At 39.0% G+C, this 21763-nt stretch overlaps 2 protein-coding genes across 3 annotated transcripts in view; one reads left to right on the plus strand and one right to left on the minus strand.

Annotated features, from left to right (window-relative positions):
- Positions 1-389: 389 nt before the first annotated feature.
- ss18l2 (ss18, like 2) lies at positions 390-11635 on the plus strand. The gene is made up of 4 exons (XM_057830888.1): positions 390-537; positions 723-799; positions 4200-4310; positions 4387-11635. The coding sequence occupies exons 1-4, from the start codon at positions 469-471 to the stop codon at positions 4463-4465; spliced, it is 336 nt and encodes a 111-aa protein (XP_057686871.1). The 5' UTR covers positions 390-468; the 3' UTR covers positions 4466-11635.
- Positions 4773-21763, minus strand: part of LOC130912808 (granule associated Rac and RHOG effector protein 1-like) — a 55280-nt gene continuing 38289 nt past the window's right edge. For both annotated transcript variants that reach the window (XM_057830869.1, XM_057830878.1), the window contains exons 5-13: positions 21347-21604; positions 21114-21272; positions 15241-15338; positions 14598-14723; positions 13221-14212; positions 10877-11042; positions 10643-10780; positions 9439-9514; positions 4773-9321 (exon numbers count right to left, since the gene is read on the minus strand). In XM_057830869.1, the coding sequence (XP_057686852.1) occupies positions 9001-9321; positions 9439-9514; positions 10643-10780; positions 10877-11042; positions 13221-14212; positions 14598-14723; positions 15241-15338; positions 21114-21272; positions 21347-21604 (2334 nt within the window). In that variant the 3' untranslated portion in view covers positions 4773-9000. The remainder of the gene's footprint in view (positions 9322-9438; positions 9515-10642; positions 10781-10876; positions 11043-13220; positions 14213-14597; positions 14724-15240; positions 15339-21113; positions 21273-21346; positions 21605-21763) is intronic.

The following is a 21763-nucleotide window of genomic DNA, read 5'->3' on the forward strand; positions in this document are numbered from 1 at the left end:
CAGAGAGGTGTCCCGGTGACCCGCGTCCGGGCGAGGGAAATCGTAAGTCAATGTTTGTACTCATCATAGAAGGTCTTTTGAGTCATTCTTTGTCTGGTCCCTCACCTAGGACCCGTATGCCATGGGTGACCCTGCCAGGGGCACAAAGGCCCAGACAAAATAGCTCCTAGGATCATTGGGACACACAACCCCCCCCCCACACACACACACACACACACCACCACCACCACGGTAAGGTAATGACTCATGGGGGGGTATAAATATATATAGCCTACCAGTATTTTTTAAATTCTTGAGATACTAAATTGAAATGGCATTGGTGCTACAAAGGCTTGTACAGTAGGTGGAGGTATACGCCTAATAGTTGCTTGCAAACCGCCATTAACACAAAGAAGAAAATATCATCGAAGAAGAGTACGAAGTCACGAAGAAGAGAAAGAGCGAGCGGCACTCTCTCAATACAGTCAAATGTCGATCGTTTTTGTGCCCCAAAAACTTCGCGGCAATGCCAAAATCAACCAGGAAACAATTCAGAGGGTAAGTCACAATAATAAAATAGATTCCATTTGTTCATTATGTCAGTTTGTTATTTGTAACGTACAGAAGTCGTCGTGCTAATGTTTGCCACACATAGCTAGCGTTCGCTGATGACAATACGCTAGTGACGCTTTAGACAACGCACTTTCGACAACCTTTGTTTATTTATTTTATTCCTTTTTCAGCTGCTGGACGAAAACGACCAGTTAATACGATGCATCTTCGAGTACATGCAAAAGGGACGAGCCGTGGAGTGTGTCAAGTAAGTTCGAAAAATGCTGCTTGGAGAATATACTTAAAATTGAGAGCATATTTGACGTGATATTAGAATGTCCCCGACATGTACCAAAAATGTGGACATTCTATAACTTAACTGTGGTTTTAACGGAATATTTTGTCATTTTAGATATTTTACAAGACCTTAATTAGATTGCAAATTTCTTATATGATCTGAAATTTGTGATTTACCATAAATGACAATATTATAAATGAGTTTTTTTTTTTAGCAAATTAAACTAATTTTTCATGATTTTTAAACATGAGTCAATCTCGGAATATTTTGTCATTTTAGATATTTTACAAGACCTTAATTAGATTGCAAATTTCTTATATGATCTGAAATTTGTGATTTACCATAAATGACAATATTATAAATGAATTTTTTTTTTTTTTAGCAAATTAAACTAATTTTTCATGATTTTTAAACATGAGTCAATCTTCAAACTGATGAGGATTACCCCCAGAAAACAAATCCTGCTGGTAGAGAGGCTTACCGGCGGCCGGCCAGGCTTACAAAAAACTGGACTATACCCTGATGTTAAAATATTCTTAGTGCTGCAACGATTAATCGATTAACTCAAGTGTTCGATTAGAAAAAAATATTCAAATTAAATTTTGTTGCTTCGAGTATTAATTTAATTAAATTGGCGTTGTAATGGTTCATTTTGAAAGTGTTTGCATTTAGTTTTATTGATTAGGGTGGATACACTGCCCTCTGGTCTGCCTCTTTTCACATGGCTGAATCCAACTGCTCCCTGTTAAGACCAATGTAAGTTAAGTTTTGTTTGAGATAATGTTTTTTTAATGCATTCATTAATTAGTATAGTATAATTATTTTTGTGGGAATATGTGTCTGAACCATTTGTTCAGCATTGTAAAAAAAAAAAAAAAAACCTAGCATTTTATAGCATTTAAGATAGCAGACTTTTTCTATGTAAGTTAGCCAATTTTTCTTTTGTTGTACATAGATCCTCATTTAAAAAAAAAAAAAAAAAAAAAAAAATATATATATATATATATATATATACCGTTTGAGGCTCAGCTCAGGTATTTTCATTTTCAGGCATGAAAATCTCTCACCTTTCGGCGAAATTCGCCGTTTTGAAGTCAAAAAGGATGACCTACGTGAATCGTGTAGATCCGAGGAGAAAATTTTTTTAAGGGGGGGGGGGGGGGTCGTTTGTAGGCATGTGCCAGTTACTTTCACGGATTACCATGCTATGAAAACGTTGCGGTTACAAAACCACTAAAATTTTCCGTCATACAGTAGTACGTATTCGTTATTTTTCATGTGTCGAAAATGCAGCCAGAATTAGCTTGGCGCGGCAGCGCTTACCCCTTCCCCTGTTTGATGCTGCGTGTGTCAGTGACGCTATTCCAGCAAACCCAAAAACAAGCACTCCAATCGCAAGGCGTAAATTCTTCAATTTATTGATCTCTCAAATCGTGGTAACTGAAATATACCAAATGAGTACATTTAAAACGTTGTACACTCGTATTTTTCCACATGTGAGTAGCTTCAACAGTTTAGCTTCATGAAAAAGTTCGTCAAAAACAAAACACACATTTTCCTTTCAAATTCAATACACAAAGTTACTAAAAACTTACAAAGACGAATGATAGGCAAGGCTTAGCTATGACAGCAACTTCATTGAGGTTAATCACAGCCGCTGAGAGAGAAACAAGTTTGTATGCGGGGAGGAAAAAAAAAAAAAAAAGAGCGTCAAAGATCGCTAATTGCGACAGATGATCTTGTACTAAGCACAAATTCACATTCGCTGGAGGAGGTAAAGTATCACTCCCAATTGTTTTTAGATGAATGCATTTGCCAGCATATTGAATTTAGTGAGTAATGGTTTTCGTTTTCATATTTTGTGGTATGACAAAGTTACTGCCGTTCGTTGCAGCTTGCGTTGAACACTGCCGGAGCGTCCGGTGAAAAAATAGCTCCCGTTAAGGTAGCGTCAAGCTTGTGTATTTAACGGTAATATAAAAGCAGTGTTGTCAATAACGCGGTATCGTAATGCGTAACTAATCTGATTACTTTCTTTCAGTAAAGAACAATCTAACGTGTTCATTTTTCTAAATCAGTAATCTGAGTAAAAATACTTTCCTTGATGCCTGTGCGTTACTATTTTGTTATTGCCCCATAATGTGTGTAGAATGAAGAATACTGTAGTCATGGGAGTGACATCACATGTCACATTTTTTAATCGGGGATGGAACAAAAAGGGTCACGTGTATTACCATGATGCGTGAGCGCTGGGAGTTTGCGGCCAAAACAACATAGCCTTGCTACCTCGCCAGGATGCAATGAAATAGGCAGGAGATATACTACAAACGGCTGCATTTGCACACTGGAAACACAGCCATTACTTCACATTTTTGTCCAGTAAAGATAACAAAAATATCTCCGTGCGCTGCAAACTTTGCGCTGGCTCAAAAAGACTGTCCACCGCATCCAATTCAAGCACCACTTGGAATTACAGCACAACAGGTAACACGACAGCCAGGACTTTTTGATACTGCTCGTGCTCAATCCTCGGTTCAAGCTCAGTTGTTGTTGAGGGTTTTGAAAGCTTAGGTTTAAAGAAATTCTAAATATCCATCTTGCCTCCTCAGCTGTAGTTTTGGCTAAGCAATGCAAACGGCTGTCTCTAAGGTTCTATAGTCACATGATCTGTTCGAAAAATAATTTGGACCCATTATGAAATACTTTGAAGGATTCCTGTTCATTTTATTCATTTGTGTTGTTTGTTTTATTGCTCTAAAACTTTTATAGACAACATTTTAAGGGCCATATTCAATGGTCTTTATTTTAAAGGGGAAGTTCAGAATTTTTTACATTAGGCTTAATCTTTGAGTTAGCCGGGGTTTAATTAGTCGTTGGAAATTATTTGAACAAATTCTGTGCAGTTTGACAGTTATTTGTTAGTTTCAGGGCTCCGGAGTGGCTAAGCTAGCGCGAGTCAATGGTGGTTGAAATCAACTCCTTCAACTAATTAAACCCCCGTTAACTCGAATATTAAGCCTTATGTGAAAAATTAAAATGGTCAAATTCGCCACATGTAGGATGTTTTGCCGACAGCGGACATTTTGGCAGAACGCCGGAACATATTTCCTCCACACCTTTCTCACCTTTTTAACCCCTGACCCATTTTCATGCCTGCATTTTTCATGTTCCTTATCCGATTACTCGATTATTCGAACTAACTAGTCCATCGATTACTCGACTACTAAAATATTTGATAGCTGCAGCCCTAAAATCTTGTATGAATAATTAAAACAAAAAAACACTTTTGGTATCATTGGCGATGTAAGATTCGAAGAAAGTTATTTTTAATTAAAGCACAAATCCTACCTTTGCTTGTTTGCGTCATCAGATATCAACAATTCTTACACCGTAACATTGTCTACCTGGCAACCCTGGCCGACGCCAGCCCTGACGACGACGTGCCTTCGACCTCGACGACGACGTGGCAATCTGTGACAGTGTGAGAATGAAATCAAAGCAATGCTTTGAAGTCGTAAGTTGCTCTCGAGCTTGTTTCCTCTCATTTCTCATTGCAGGGCGAATAAAGCTCCGTGCGTTCCAGCAGGAACAACAAATCCGGAAGCTGCTTCAACCACCCTGCCTCATCAGTCGTAGTAGAAGTATTAACAATTGTATTTAACACCGTTCTGCCTCATATTTATGCATACTTGTAGCATTTCGGTTACACTGAAAATGGGAAAAATCTATTTAGCACTACGAGAAATAGAAGTTATTGCCAGTTTCATGAAGTTGCAAGCTTTAATTGGAAATTTTGTAATTTTACAACCAAATGTTAACATGGGGGGAAATAGTCAAAATGTGAGGGAAAATATTGTATTAGCAAAATCAAGAGGAAATTGATTCGCTTCTTTTTTTCCCCAAAGTTGAATTTGTAATGTTTTAAACAAAAAAAACACTATATATATAACAACATTTGAAATGATTACAGAGTAAAAATATAACCACTCGCCCCAAAATGCCGTCTTTTATAGTGGGAAAAAAATGAAACCATAATAACTTCTGGTTTTACAAATAATAATAAAAAATCAATATTGGAAATATTTGTAAATGTGGACATTCTCTTAGATATCTACATTAAAGAAGAAAAAGATTAGGTTTACAATTAAAATTTTCCAAATTTAAAAATGTTTCTTCCGAAATTGAAATGTGCAAATTAAACAAATATGGGGGGAAAAAACATTCCTGCTATTATATTGAAGTCATGTTTTTGTAAGACAACAAACCTACTTTTGCAATGTTAACTTTTTATAGGGCAAGTGAATATTTTGGGTTACTTGAAAATTATAGTAATTATTCCTATAAAGACCTAGCATCCACATACGTGGTGTACATCAGTGGTGTAGGCCATTACAAAAAAAATTTTTAATCATTTTTTATGAATGAATAAAACTATAAATGACCAAAATGAAAACAAATATACTCCGGTTGTGGCTTGCATGATTTTTTTGGGGGGGATAGTACGTGTTCCCTTCTATTGAACGCCCTATCCATTTTGACTGGGAGAGCTAGAGAAAAACCTCAAAGGTCCCACTCATTTCGATCGCTGCCTGCTTCTCCCAATCAAAACTGATTGGACGTCTAGCGCTATCAATGAGTTAGTTGCCCTAGAAAGGATTGTTTTTCGTATCGGTGTGGCCTGAAAAATAGTAATATAAGTTATTAAGAATTGTACTTTTTGAAATGTGTGATGTTTGTTGAAATGCTACCTCTCTAAGTACAAAAATAAACATTTCCAGTCACATTGCTAGTTTAAAATTTTTTTATTTTTGCATTGCTGGTAAGATTTGTGGTCGCCAGCTAAAAAGAACAAGAAGCAACGTAAGCTAAGCAGCCGCGTCCCCTTTAGTTGACCTCATCTTATGTCACCCATTTTGTTTTTCCCCTTCCTGCCATAATAGTAAACTTATGACACGAGAAAGAAGGGGTGAGGGGTCAGCTAACAGTTACAAGTCTGTCATTAGAAATGGAAGAAAAAAGCAAAACCTATCTTGATTGTGCAAAGCACATTTTAACTATAAAAAGATATATTTATATGTATATACAGCAAAACTGTAAACATTTTTGAAGTGTTAGTTTTCTTCTGGTGTCATTTCATAAATACAGGCAACATTGGCATCTGCAAACATCACAAAAAAAACATTCGGGGCTTTTGCCATAAGAACTTAAAAATAGCATATTTGGTAAAATGGGCGACTAGTGTGCTTCTTTTCACGTAATTCAGGAAGTGGAAACAAGCCATGAAGTAGGATTAGTAATACTGATGAGAAGAAAAAAGTCGCAGTATCCAATTTGGCTGGCAAAATGGCACATTTCATATACGGAAAATAAATCTTTAAAAAAAAAAAAAAAAAAAAAAAAAGTGTATTTGCGTGTTAACTGTGCTGAGCCTGCTCAAAGCCTCTTTAAAAATGTTACGAAAAAAGTGAAACGTTTCATGTACACGTCAGCTGTACATTTGGCAGTTACAGCTCACTTTACGCACAAGGTTTGCTTTTAAGCTGTCCCCAGCTCTTGCCCCAAAGGAAGAGAAATGACCGCTTACTTGTAGGAATAAGTCGTTAGGAGGGGAAATGGCAAAATGAGTTCACCCGCTTAGAAAATAGGTAGAGTTCGGAAATTTCAATCATAGATGCATTTCCACTTATGGAGACATAAAATAAATCCACAACTCACATTCTATGATTTTTCAATAATTTTTTAATTTACTGGGGTTCATAAGTATTTGTACCCCTGAGAAAAATTGTCCTAATATTTAGTCATAATTAGCCTTTGTATTGTTTTATTTAGTAATATTTAGCCTTTGTTTGCTATTACAGAGGTCGGATGCTTATTGTAGTTCTTCACCAGGTTTTCACATATGGAAACAGGGATTTTGGCCCATTCCTCCACACACATCTTCTCTAGATCTGTCAGGTTTCGCGGCTGTCGTTGAGAAACACGGAAAAAAAAAAATATTGGATTAATGTCTGGAGACTTCCTAAGCCACTCCAGAGCCTTGAAATGCTTTTTACGCAGCCACTCCTTGGTCAGCTTCGTTGTGTGCTTCGGATCATTGTCATGTTGGAAGATCCAGCCACGACTATTCTTCAGGTCTCCGGTTGAGAAAAGGAGGTTGTGGCTCAAAATCTGAGGATAAATTCCACCATTCATCCAATGCTTTATAAAGTATAGTCGTCCTGTCCCCTTTTGCCAAAAAGCATCCCTAAAGCATGAGGTTTCCAACCCCAGATTTCACAGCGGGGATGGTGTTCTTGGGATTGTACGCAACCTTCTTTTTCCTCCACACACAATGAGTACAAGTTTGCACCAAAAACTTCTACTTTGGTCTCATCTGACCAAATGAATTTCTCCCATGATCCCTCTGCATCATTCAGATGGTCCCTGGCAAACTTCAGACTGGCCTTCACATATACGAGCTTCAACAGGGGAACCTTCTGCGGAATGCATGATTTTAAACCATTTCATCACGGTGTCTTACTGACAGTAACCTTTGAAACTGTGCATCCAGCTCTCTTCGGGACATTGACCAGCTCGTGTCGTGTAGTTCCAGGCTGAGCCCTCACTTTTCTCATAATTCGTGATGCCCTACTAGAAATATTTTACATGGAGCCCCAGTCTGAGGTAGATTATCAGTTATGTTTAACCTTGTCCATTTTCTAACAATTGCTACAACTGTTGATTTATCCTAACCAAGCTGCTTTCCAATTGTCCCATAGCCTTTTCCAGCTTTGTGGAGCGCAAAAATTTTTTCCCGTTTTTTTTTTTTTTTCTTCAAAAGCTCTCTGGTCTTTCCCATGGAAGCAGTTGGATTATGACTGACAGTGGGGTGCACTGGTGAAAATATTGAGCTCAAACTGGTGGTGGGTTACTCAATGGGGAAAAGGACTTTTTTTAAGGTAGACTGACAACTTTTTGTCATTATTTGTCAGGGGTGCAAATACTTATGAACCCCAATTACAAATAATTTTTAAAAAAAATACAGTGTGATTTGTTTTTTTTTGGTTTTTTTTAGATTATGTCTCTGAGTGGAAATGCATCTATGATTGACATTTCAGACCTCTACCTATTTTCTAAGAGGGTAAACTTCACTATTTCAGCTCATTATTGTATGTAGGAGTACCAGGGCCACGTTAATTAAAACGGGTCCAAGAAAACAATGTTATATACCAAAAGTCAAACGTTCGTTTAATTCTGGCTTCCCTTGACGGTAATAGACAAAGCAGTTGCTTTAAAAGTTAACTGTTTTACATTGACCATATAGTAATTTAGCATAGGAAACAGATTAACAACCGAAGGGAGGACTGAAAATAAAGTCATAATATCATGTAACGTTACATAATGTTATGAGGAAAAAGTTGTAATATAAAGAGATTCAAGTCGTTATATTAAGTATATGTAGTATGTATGGATGCGGTGAGGCTAATTTAAATTAGTTACCATGTACTTTACATAGTGCTTCGCCACCTCTGATAAAATGAACAGTATTGAGAGCATCTTGTGAGGCTGTAGGATTCTTCACAAATAAGATCCTTAATCTTTTGGCATATCTACGTCAAATTATAATCAATAAGTATTTAAACTGATACTTCCAACTTATTTGTTCATTTGAACGGAGGTGTTCAGAGTACTTAGCAGCTAAGTTTGCTCAACTTAGCCGTACGGCATTCATACAAAATTAACCAATGTAAGACTTTACTATCGTAATGTTACGAATTAATTCTCATATATTTTTTTTCTTTCTTTTTATGACCCTAATACTCTTATCTTGTGATTGCTGTGAGTGTGGAAATGAGACTGGGATTGATTGCTTCTCCCTGGATGCTGCAGCTCAAATTTTTGGGCAGTGATGTTTTTGCAACAGAATTTTAACAACTGATTTTTTGCGGCTATTTTGCTTTTATTACTCTGGATTTTGATGCTGAAAAAATGCATTACAAATTCAAATTCCAGTGGCACGGATTTACTTTCATAGATTTAATTGTCTTAAAAGTTGGAATTTGAATCTTTTTTTTCGCCTTTCTGGTGGTCTTGCTATATATTTTTCCTGCCAGCGTGGCCCTGGTAGTCCTTGGGGAAATATGTGGGTGAAAAAAATCGTGAAGATCAAGCCAGTGTGTTGTGTTGCAGGCTCAGTATTGATGCAGGAAGGAGGACCTGTGCTCGTGTTTTAGGGGGAACGACTTGAAGGCCTTCATGCCTTTCAGCTGTTGCTGTTGACTGAAAGGGAACGGTGAGGAAACTGCGGCTGACGAAGGGGAGCAATCCCCGCCCCCTCCGCTGGCGGCAGCCCACACTGGCGAGCGCAGCATCTGCATGGAGTCGCTCCACTGAGACGACGATGGTGGCGCTAGGTTTATCTGGTGGTACAAGGAAGATGTTGGATCTGTCACGCAGCCGTGGGCCGAGTGCTGCCACGGCGCTTTGGGAGGCCATGTTTTCGTTTTGCTGTCCTGAGAAGACGCATATAAAATAGTCAGGTTTTTACTCACGCAAAGAATGAAAAAAAAATACAGGACTTGTTCCAAAAGTCCTAAAATAAATATAATTTGGTTGTGGGTTTTATATACCTGGTTGTCATCAGCCACATGATGGAGAGCCGGTGAGGGCAAAGTGCACGCTTCTGGCTCACCACAGCTGTGTTTCCTGCGCACACTTTTCTGTATTAACTCCACACATTATAACTATGTATCAAACATCTATTAAACTATCAAATGGACCAACAAAGTTGACTTAAAATGAACCATTGTGTTTCTTAATGTTAAATGAATTAATTGAGAAATTAACACATTTTTAAACAAAAGTCACATAAAAGATGACGTAACCCTTAAAGGCCTGCAACATGAGGCAAATGTCAGAGAATTCTAATATTTGAAAAATAAGGTCTTAGTGGATTTTCAATTTGTGTTTAAAAAAAAAAAAAAAAAAATGTGTGTGATAAGTGCTCTAGCCTCTAACCCTAGCTAAATCTTGTTTTTTCCCTCATGGAACCTGCAGATACATGTGTTGACTTGCGTCCATCAATTTGTTTTAGAAAAATTAAAAAATTCTGAATTCGTCTCAAAATCATGAAATTCTAAGTATCAAATGTGATACATTTGGCAATGAAGGATTAAAATGAATCAATAAACCAAACATTTCATCAATTAATACACTTTAACTAGTGTTGCACCGAAACAAGCATCAGTATCAATACGTTATTAAAAGTCATGGGTATCGGGGAAGTAACTCAGAAATAACGGGCTGATTAGTCAGTTTATCACTAGTAGATGTTCAATCAGTTTGAACTGGGAGGGATGGCAGCAAATGAACAAACGTTTGTTCGCTGCCTCCATCACAGTTCTAATGGATTGGATGTCTAGTGCCGTCAATGGCTTGTGAGTTTAGCAGTGTCTGACCAAGCCATGATCACAATTACTTTACAGTTTAGTATGCAGTAATTTAGTATTAAAACTTAAGGAAACAGAAATTATATATTTTTTCAAAACAGTGATTCCGATACCACACAGCCAATTGTTGGAATCAAGAGCCAAAAAAAAAAAGTATCAGTGTCACAGTAATTTCAATGACATATTTTAGGAAAAGTACCAAATTACTGCAATTAATATGACAGAATTCTAAACATTGTAAATGCTCGATGGGCCATATTTTTGAACAGAGTGGGCAAAATGTGGCCCAAATGCCACAATTTTCCCACCAGTGTTTTTACAAGCTAGGTTAGATGGTCTACAAAACGAAGTCGTTTCTTGGTTCAGTCACAAAAGCAGAACCTACCTTCTTTGCTTGACGGCCGCCACCAGATCGGGTCCAGAGAACATGGAGAAGAGGCTGTCTCCATTAGCAGAGGAGGTCTCATCGCTAGAGCTGGCGGAGTCTCCCTGATTGGCCGACCAGCTGGTACTGACCGCCTCACTATGAATACAAACAGTACAACAATAAAACATTAAAACTGGCTGTGCTGAAACCAAGAGGTAGACAGGTGGGAGAACCGCAAGAGGTGCCACATACCCCTCGCTGTAGAACTCTGGGTGCATCCACGTCCGGTGCTGTTCATCAGGCATGGGCCAGTTGCTACGAGGGTTGCTGGGGCGGCGTGGGTGTTGCACCTGGCGCTTCTGCTGCATGGCCTGGCTCACGCCGGCCACGTAACGCGCAAATTCTGGGTCAGAGCCCACTGTCAAAACGAGAATGCGAGGACTGACTTTCTGATGCTGGGTTAAAAAAATAATAGAATAATATAAGACATTTTAAAGAAAATCTGCATCATGTGAATAACTACCCTGATTATGTGTGCACCTTGGCCACTGGATGGCAGTGTGGCTTCGCAGAAGCAAACACTAGTACATAATACGTGAGCTGAAGATTGTAGAAGCATATTACAATTTTGCGTATTTATCGTATTTATTGTCTATGAATATTCCAAAGTCTGTTTTGTCCGTCACTTTGAGAGTTTTAATTACTCGAGTCAATGCTAATTTTCGTCAGCATGGTAGCTAACAGGCTTTCGAAAAGCGTTTTATGTATTTGAATGAAGAGTGTTTTATTTTCTTTACTTGTGGTTAGTTTTACAGTTGAGCTTAACTGGATTGAAATAAACTGCTTGAAAACCATCAACATTGACTCTTTGATGTAGTGTAAGCAATCTGCTAGTCTTTTTGCATGTACTCCATATATGGAATAGATGAGCCGTTACATATTTGATCGATTAAATGTCACAGCTCATCATTGAGATCGACGCCCCAAAAATTAAATCTTAATATCGCCCAGCCCTAGTTAAAATATCATCAAAATATAAAAATAATATATGAAGCACATCTAAGATAGCAAGTTGGGAACTTTCTCTAAAATCTGGAAATTTTGCACAGAATTACCCAGAGTAGCAGTACACTCTGACTTTTGGGGATGCACCTGAATGCAACACACTCCAGTATGTCTGCGAGACCTCGCTGCATTGAAAGCCGCTACAGGTAGGCAGGGTTTAACACACTATTTTACCTTAACGTCTTATATGCTGTGAACTCATTTTTCATTCTCAAAGAGTTGTTGGTAACACTTTACAATAAGGGTCCCTTAATTAACATTAGTTAATGCATTTTTAGACAATAACTAATGTTTAAGTAACATTACAATAATTAATATAATTGCTTATCTAACATTTATTCATATATTAATTAACATGAGTTGATGCATTAGTTAATGCATAAGCAGACAGTAACTAATTGTTTGGTAAATTTAAAAAAAAATGTATAGACCTATATAGGGTTAGGGTTAGGTTTTGTTAACTTGGCATTTATAATTTCTTAGTTAAGGGGCACATGTGCTACACTTTACAATAAGGGTCAAAAAACATTCAGTCATGGTTAATTAAGGTTAAGTAATACTTATGAGGTACGTTCACGTGAAATAATACCTTACTTAACGTTAGGTTAGCAGCACCCAAGGAATCAGAGCAATGTTTCTCATTTTAAAATATCACTTACTAGTACTAGTATACATTAATAACTATTTATTAATGCACTAATGTATATGTGAATTAATGTTAAGTAATGTATTATTCTTATTTTAAAATAACAATCACTTGCTAGTACTAGTATACATTAATAAAAATTTATTAATGCACTAATGTATATGTGAATTAATGTTATGTATTATATATATTATATATTATAACCTAACCTTACGTAAGGTATTATTTCATGTGAACGTACCTCATAAGTATTACTTAACCTTAATCAACCATTGCTGAATGTTTTTTGGACCCTTATTTTAAAGTGTAGCACATGTGTCCCTTAACTAAGAAATTATAAATGCTTAAGTTAACAAACCCTAACCCTATATAGGCCTTTTTTTTTTTTTTTTTTTTTTTTAAAATCAAACTATTAGTTAATGTCTGGTAATGCATTAACTAATGCATTAACTCATGCTATTAATATATTAATAAATGTTAGCTAAGCAATTATATTAAACATTGTAATGTTACTTAAACATTAGTTATTGTCTTAAAATGCATTAACTAATGCATTAACTCATGTTAATTAATATATTAATAAATGTTAGCTAAGGGATTAAATGAATTGTCGTGTTACTTAAACATGAGTTATTGTCTAAAAATGCATTAACTAATGTTAATTAAGGGACCCTTATTGTAAAGTGTTACCGAGTTGTTTAAAAGAGGGAATTGGAGAGTTAATTTAATCGTTTTGTTTGTGTTAGCGTGCTAGCGGTTAGCCGCTTACCACGTTACAACTCAGCAGTAGTAGTGCTGGATTGTTTTGTAAACGTTGTAAAATATATTTAAGCTTAATTTAGATGTTCCTCACTAAAAGCCACAACGAGTCCTTCAATATTTTACCTGCGGGGTCAAAAGGCAGCGTGTCTCCCAAGGCCCCGAAGACTCCGTCACTCTGATCCCTGTTGGGCCAGGTGTTGTTGCGGGGCCCCTGGGGCTTCTGGCCCAGCACCTCAGACATGACGCTGTCCATGTATGTGCTCACCAGACCCAGGCTGTACAAGTCCGAGCTTAAGTCTGGCAGCCCTGGGGAGCCGCCCCACTGGCCGATGGGACCCAGGGGTGACAACCCTCCGGGCGGAGGTTGCTGGCCAGACGAGCCGGGCCACTTGCTGGCCGCCCTCTGCTGCAGGGTAGGGAGTTGTGGTGGCAATTGCGGTTGTTGTGGTTGTTGTTGGCTGATGGGCTGCAGGAGGTGCTGGTAATACTGCAGTGCTTGGGGGGAAGGCTGGCGAGGTGTGGGCGGTTGTTGTTGCTGTTGGGACGGGGGTGTTGGAGGCTGGGCGCCGTGAGATATAACCGGGGACGTCGGAGCAGGCCCGGCAGGGGGTTTGAGCTCGGCGGGGTTGGCTGACGCCACAGAGTTCCTCCTCTTGACGAGTGGGGAGGCCTGCTGGGATTTGCCCATGTTGAACCCTGAAAGAAAGTCGATGACGTCCTGCATCTCCTGGTCAGTCGGGAGGTTCATGCCCTGCTCGTCACACGCCAAACCATTAGCCAGCAGGTTGTGAGCGCCCGCATCGGGGCCTGCAGACAGGGCGCCCATCTGTAGCAGGCTGTGTAGACGACTCTCACTGTGGCCCAAATTCTTGGCTTTGTCGTCAGTGCCGCCACCCGATGGCATGCTACGGGACGGTGTGCTAGGGATGGAGTAGCTTCCGCCGCTGTTAGAGCTAGACGACACCTTCCTGGTGAACTTGGAAGTCAGCTTGGAGATGGTTTTAGGAAGACCGCTGCTGGCCTTTGAGCTGGTGCCAGGTGTCAAATCAGCATGGCCGGCAAAGTCCGGGCTCTCCCGCTGCAGTTGAATCTGGATCGTCGGCAAGGATTGCTCTCTTTGGACAGGAGAGAATGAAATAGTCAAATGGACACACCCACTATTGGTCAATATCCATGATGTACGTACACTGAAAAAACTGATTTGAACCCACACAGTCATCTTGGCAGTCAAGCGTGCTGAGTACCGAGCTACTAAGACCGGTAGGAGAAAGTGCTGTGCATGTAGAAGGTTAGGAAAGCCTAACTCCCTGAGAACTTACAACAGCGTGAATTGAGTTGAAACTAGACAGAGTTGTTTGCACAGTAGTGAGGACCCTCAACTGCGAGTGACAATGCAGATTCAAAACCCGGTTGGAGAGGGTTGACTATAAGAATGATTTTCTGAGGATTGTTTATCCTTGTAAAAGCTTTAGCCTTATTTTATCTGAGAATATGTCTCACTTCCTCTCTTTCCATCTATTTATGTCAAACACTGCTGTGTAGAGCACATCCACAAGGCCGAGCGTCTTTTCCGGGTCAAGGCTACGCTGAAGCAAGGACATGGTGGCTGGGTCCTCCTTCAGACACCTGCATAGCACAAAACACAAACAAACATTCCTCAAGTTAATGTTACCCTTTCAGCTGCAACAGGTTTTAAGGGCTTCACCACACAATGAGATTTTGTATCTGTTGCATGTTCAACTCCACATGTGGTCAGTGTCTTTTTATATAAACGCACAGTTGACGTTTAGTGATACTCCAACACAAAACAGCCTGAAGCTATATCACAAAACTGAAAATCCAGCTAGGCAGTGCAGGCTACCTGAGGCACTGAATAAAAAGGTAAATTCAAAATGAAGATGGAATGAGCTGCAAAGCTACTGCTTAGGAGCCCCAGACTGGTTTTGTGTGTGTTTGCTAGCTCTAATCATCACAGCTGCCCAGGCCTGGAAACCAAACACACCACTCCCACGAGCTCAAATTGTGCTCTCTATAAATCAAAAGTAAATATGTGTCTCTGAATGTCACATCCGCCTTTCTTGGTGGACAGTTCACAGCACACATACAGTACGTCAAGCATTTACACGGAGTGGTATGGCCTTACCACGTGGAAGGAACCTGGACCACCAGTCTGGACCCTTCGAGGGTGATGTGAGGCGCATATGACTCCTTGTTCTCGATCTGAGCGGTGTCCACCACAACCTGTGAAAAAACACAACCCCATATTGCTGTTAATATGGGTCATTCCTAGCCTTGCAAGCAAGACGGTACTTCTGGAGTCATGCAGTACCATCTTGCAAACCACAACTGTCAAACAACTTCCCCAGTTATCTGATCGATCCAGTAAGGAGAAAAAGGCAAGAGCTGCACATTTGACCAGGAAGCAACTACACAATGTCGGAGTGCAAAGAGGTTCTTGTAGATAGTTCAAATACTGAAGTTTTGTTGGAAAGACACTTAATCTCCTTATTAAAATCGCAAAGAACAGCAATAAAAGCCTTTTTGACGTGAAACAATGTTTTTGCGAGTGTGACAAGAAGAGCCATCGTCCAGTTTGCTCCCATGATCTTTCTCAGACTGATGTTTGCAGTATATTCGTAGTGGATCTATAGAACAATCAATCTAACATGCAAGTTAGGTCATTCCCACTTTGGAGGACATTTTGTCTTCTAAATTCTTGAAAAGTAACCCTCACCTTTCTGATTTTCTGTTCCATGTTTGTCAATTATAGGTAAAAACAAATATGAAAGGCTTGCTTAGCTCAGTTTACCAATCATTACTAACATGTATATACCAGTTAAACAAATCTGTACTATTTAAAAAAAAAATGAAAAAAGTAACGAGCACTACACATTTGTTGCAGTTGTATTTACAATATTTGACATACAAATCCAAACTACTGTTATCTCTTTCTCAGGAGTAGTGTACAAGTGTATAAACCTGATCTGACCATCTGATTATGTAAATAAAAAAACTATTGCAAGTGATAGAGACGATCAATCAAGGTTAACCATTTCATTAAAAAAAATGAAAGGACAAATTTGGGCAACCCATTCATTTGGACAACTGTTACATTATGTCATATCATGTGATGCACCACTTTCTTCTCCTACCCTGCAAAAAAGGTTATTGTAACAGGGTTGCATGGATGTGGTGGGACACATGTTCCACTAATAATAAAATCTGAAATAGTGTTCATTAAAACAAACATTCCCACAATTACAACACTTTTTTTTTTTTTTACTTATATACCATATTTTTCGGACTACAAGTCGCACCGGAGTATAAGTCGCATTTTGGGGGGAAATTTACTTAATAAAATCCAACACATAGAACAGATATGTCATCTTGAAAGGCAATTTAATATAAAAATACAATAGAGAACAAAATGCTGAATAAGTGTACAGTGAATGAACAACGAAAGGCGAATATACTGTCCTCACCAGGACGCTACGGCTCAGTCCTGGCTATACAGCGAGCTAAACTCCCAAATGACGATGTTCAACATCCGTACAATTTGCTGAATCAATTTCGTCCTCGATACCAAACAGGTTCGCATCAATGTAAATAAATGATAATTAGGTGCTATTACAGCAATGACACAAACGGTTAGCATGCGTTCGCTAGCATTAGCACATTGTTTAAACATCCACACAACTGGCTGCAAGTGTCCGATCGCAGGTGGAAAACATTCAACAACAGAAGAGATGATACACACAGGCGTTGCCTCTGTAGAGATATTTTACAAGCATAAATAATGAACGTAGGTTTGCAGCCGTGTTTCTCTCGCTCTTTCTTGCCCACTCGCGCAGACGCTGCGTAGCTCTCAAGTCTTTTTCTGGCATGTGAGCGCTCTTCTTCACGTAAACATGTGCGAGTGCACCCCCACGTGGGCGTGGAAGCGGCACAAACTAAAAGCATGCATTTCAATATAAAAAAGTCAATAATGCAATTGAACACACATTGCCAAAGGCAGAATGCGAAGTGGCCATAGCTATTAAGAGTTAATCAGATAACTATAGCATAAAGAACATGTTAACAAGTTTACCAAACCATCAGTGTCACTCCAAAACACCAAAATAACATGTGAAATGATAATTAATAATTTCACACGTAAGTCGCTCCTGAGTATAAGTCGCACCCCCAGCCAAACTATGAAGAAAACTGCAATTTATAGTCCGAAAAATACGGTAAGTATTTTTTCCTCTTATTTTCTTAGATTCGGTCTGAAGACAAGTCAATTTACTTAGAAATAGCATGTTTGGATGTGTTGCATGTGGAATATTTAAAATATAAAGGATGGTATGTAAAATGTCATCCAAATCTGAAACTACTCATACTGCTGCTAATATCCCCACCAAGAAAGAGGCGAGTGGGAGGTAGTTTCTGTGATGGGTGCCCTTTTAGGCGCACCGTGTCAACAAACAAGTTCTTTGAAAGGCCTCGACTCCTCGACAACCGCACAGCTGGAACAAAAGGGAGGGGACATGGGATGTGTCTTTTTCCTGCACTGCAGGAAGTCACTCTATTGTGTAGGTGTGTGTGTATGTGTGGGGGGGAACATAACATGAGAAAAGGGGACTGAGTACGTTACAACTCAACGCAAATGTTTTTTAGTAAGATTTGCCCTCTGACAGCGGGTAGCGCATGTCGGTTCATTATGGTTTGTGTGTTGATAAAAAGAGAAGTGCCCATCAGTCAGTGAGATTGTTTTACAACGAGCTGGCATTGCAGACCACACAGAGGAAATAAACACTGCATAAGCGTAAACACGCCAGTGTTACTCTGTAAAGATTACACCCTCTCTGGGAAAGGGGGGTTGTTGCTGGAGGGGCCCTCCGAAGTAAGCCCATCCTTTATCCAGATGTAGGAGGGAATATTTCTCATCCCCTTTTCTGTCCTTCCGGTGTTGGTTTACAGCGCTTGGGTGCCTCCAACACACACAATTCAAGAGGGGAAAAAAAACCTTAAATTTCCATGTTTGCAATAGGTCATTCCCGAATGGGAGGACATTTCAGCATCAAAATTATTGAAAAATAAGCCTTTACTTTTATGGTTTTCTGATAAATATTCACCAATTATAAGTAGTACACTACCAATGCTTGATAAGGTTACTTTTATTACATGATTTGATATTAACAATATAGCATAATCACAGTAACAGTTTCATATCCGTACAAATGTTAGCTTTTTCTCAGAAAAAAAATAATACTAATAGGGCTGCAACTAACGATTATTTTTATAATCGATTAATCAGTCGATTAATTAAATGATTAATCGGATGAATGTCCCTTTTTTCCAAGTATCTGTATAATTTAATGAAGACAAAATGGATGACTATTTCCTTCAAAAATATTTTATTAGTTTCCTGAATTACTGTATTTTACAACTGTACTGTTTTATGTACATAAAACTTGTTAAAGTTTTTAATCAACGTTCTGAGTATAAAACATAAAAAGATTTTCTCAGTACACAAATAGACAAAAGTCCTGTTCATACAAATAAAAAAACAGTGCTGCCGATTGACATTTTTTATCTTGTGGGCAAAGCGCTGATATAAATTGTGTCAATGACTCATTTATTTTCTTTATAGAAAAAACTGAACAACAAAGTTAAATAAGGAGGAGGCAGATTGTAATAAACCAGTTCTCTTTATCAAACAGTTCATGAATACAATCCAAATCCAATTTCAAAGCGCACTCTCGCTTGTACGACAAATTACAGTTTGAATGGAAGCTTGTGTTGAAAGGAGAGTCTCAGGCAGGGGTCTCCAAACCGGTCCTCGAGGGCTGCTGTGGGTCTTGGTTTTTGTTCATACCGATCAAGCACAGACCTTTTAACCAATGTGGTTTGTACTAAAACAAGCAGCACCTGACTGCAATCAACTGATTACACTTATAAAACACCAGATTGGTGAAAAGGTGTGGTCTTGTTTTGTTGGAGTGAAATCCTGCACCCACTGCAGACTTATGTGGAATAGTTTGAAGCCCACTGCTCTAAGCTGTTATATGAAAGGATTTATGTGTGGTTTCTTGATAAAAAGAAATGAGACAACTTTACTATCAAACAACAACTCAACCGGTAATATGCCTTTCAAAAACACAATACAAACGGACACTTAAGACACTGATTAGCATAATCGCTAACTAGCTTAGCGCTCCATGCTAAGTAGTACAGTCTCATCAACCAAGAATACAAACGGTACAATTGGCTTCATTTACTCACCTCTGACGGAAACACACTGGATCTAACACCACAAAAGACAATCTAACTATCGACACGTCGTAAAGTTATTGATTCAGCAACCCAAAAAGAGTGTAGCAGACTAGCAGTGAACTCTCTCTTGCTCTAATCACTGGTGCGTGTGCGCAGCCTCACGTTACACACAAACAAAGACACAAACGGGACTGCTCATAGCAGCAGGGAAAAAAATCAAATTCGTTGGCACCTAATTTACCGTAATTTCCCGAATATAACGCGCACTTTTCCCCCCCAAAATCAACTTGTAAACTCATGGTGCGCATTATAAACGGGTACATGGATGGAGACAGAAATATATATGTATTACATATATATATAAACCGATTTTTTTTCATTGACACGGCCACGTTGTGTTGAAGAAACGTATGCGGCGACCCGTTGCCGACCATTACGGTACGTGACGTCACCGTTTTGTTTCGGTAATACTTCACTCTAATCGGCCGAATGATTTCGTCTGTGTTAAATTCTGCTTTTTTCACTCTTCATAAAGCACAGAATTTAGTTTCTTAAACTCATTTGAGTCGACGTTTATTGTAGCTCCGCAATTCGGACCATAACAAATGTAAGGACACACACTTCCTATGTCCGTCAACTATATCGGTCCCTCGGGAAACTCAAACCCAAATAACAATAGTTCCTTTTGTTACTGTCGAGTTGACAGCTATGAGCTCTCACGGATTTCCGACTTACGTTCTCACTTTCATTTTACCGTATCAATCCATGGAAGAAACATTTATTCATCATGAGGAAACGAGCAAGTTATACAGCAGCCTTTAAAAGAAAAGTCACATCTGTTTTGTTTTCTCCTAGATTCTGGTAAGTTGGAGAAGTTGTCAAATCATATTATTACCGTAAATATTGTCAGTTTACGGTAATGTTTTGAACTACCAATGTGCTATGCTTGTGCTGTGTTTCACCAGTCAGTAAAATGACATCTCTGTATCTGTACACAAGCTCTGTTTTCTTCTAAAATTAGGGTGCGCGTTATAAACGGGTACAATAATTTTCCCTAGATTTTACAAGTAAATTTGGGGTGCGCATTATACACGGGTGCGCCTTATATTCGGGAAATTACGGTATTCATCGATTTTATTTGATTAGTTGTTGCAGCCTTAAATACTAATAATTGTCTGGTCATGCATAACATGGTTGCATGAGGTAGAGGGAGACATCAAATCAAGGCAAACTATTTTATAAAAAATATGAAAAAATATTTGCTCAACTCACGGATGTAAAATTTAGAAATGTTTATTGGAAAAAACAAATGTTACCACATTTACAAGAGACAGAAATACCCCCAAAAAATAAATTTAAATTTGATTTTAATGATTTTATTTGAGATTCAATTTGGTCATGGGGTTGTGACAAGCAAACATAGCATTTTACGGGGTACTCCAGATAAATTTGGTAATTAAAACAAATATAATCAAGCATTTTCTCTCAATTTTTAAATTTGCCTCAGAACAAGTCGAAATATCCAGAAATTATGTTTTAGTATTTTGAACGTGGATTAATTAAATTTTGAAGGGTTGGACATAAGATATCCTCAGTTCTGAAATGGCCTATGATTAAAAATAAATTTGATCTGCTGCAGGGTTAAACGGTCACTATAATCTCATCTTTCGCCCCAAAGTTGGCTGGAACAGACTCGAGTCCACTTATTCGGCATCAGAACCAATGATAAACAATGATAAAGTGGAGGACCACTGTACTCACCAGACCAGCCTGGGCAAATAAGAGCTGAACAGCAGTCTTGCAGGCTCCCCTCCAACTGGATGGACACACTTGGTTGAGCACTTCGGTGACAGGGGAGTCATCCCTGGGGGTCACCCCATTTTGGCCCAGTGCCTCCTTAATGAGCTGCAGCATAGTTTGCTGAGAGGTAGCCACATGTATTTAGTTACATCTACGAGACAACATTTCAAATGACAGTATGAAAGCAGCTGTACCATTTTCAATTTGAGGTTCTCCGCTGCAGACTCGTTGAAAGACACACCCTTAAGAAAATGTGTGCCAATCTGCACGGGAATTGTAGGCAACTCGCGTTGGATAGGCTGGGAGGTGGTCTGCATTCGACCAGCCTGCTGTGCTTCAGCCTCGCTGCAGCAGCCCTGCAAGGCTGCCTCCACGCACTTGGGGCTGAAATGGAAGCCAGCCTTTAGCGCATACTCACTGTGGCCCAGGCTCTCCAGTGCTGCCTTGTATGCCTGCAGAAGGGAGAGATACTTAAGTCATTGCAATAGCATGGACGAACAGATACATGATTTGATCAAGTGGATAGATGATGGCTACCCAGTAGATGGTGAGGAAGATAGAAAGACACAATTGTGCGTGCCGTATTTTTAAGACTATAACTCGCACAAGTC

This window comes from Corythoichthys intestinalis, chromosome 1, assembly GCF_030265065.1.
Source record: "Corythoichthys intestinalis isolate RoL2023-P3 chromosome 1, ASM3026506v1, whole genome shotgun sequence".
In the NCBI taxonomy this organism is placed as follows: Eukaryota; Metazoa; Chordata; class Actinopteri; order Syngnathiformes; family Syngnathidae; genus Corythoichthys; species Corythoichthys intestinalis.

Bases quoted from the DNA above. Each gene is read 5' to 3' on its own strand.
- ss18l2 (XM_057830888.1), top strand. From the start codon at position 469: ATGTCGATCGTTTTTGTGCCCCAAAAACTTCGCGGCAATGCCAAAATC. The intron at 538-722 runs GTAAGTCACAAT...TTCCTTTTTCAG, and splicing joins ACCAGGAAACAATTCAGAGG to CTGCTGGACGAAAACGACCA. The intron at 4,311-4,386 runs GTGAGAATGAAA...TTCTCATTGCAG, and splicing joins ACGTGGCAATCTGTGACAGT to GGCGAATAAAGCTCCGTGCG.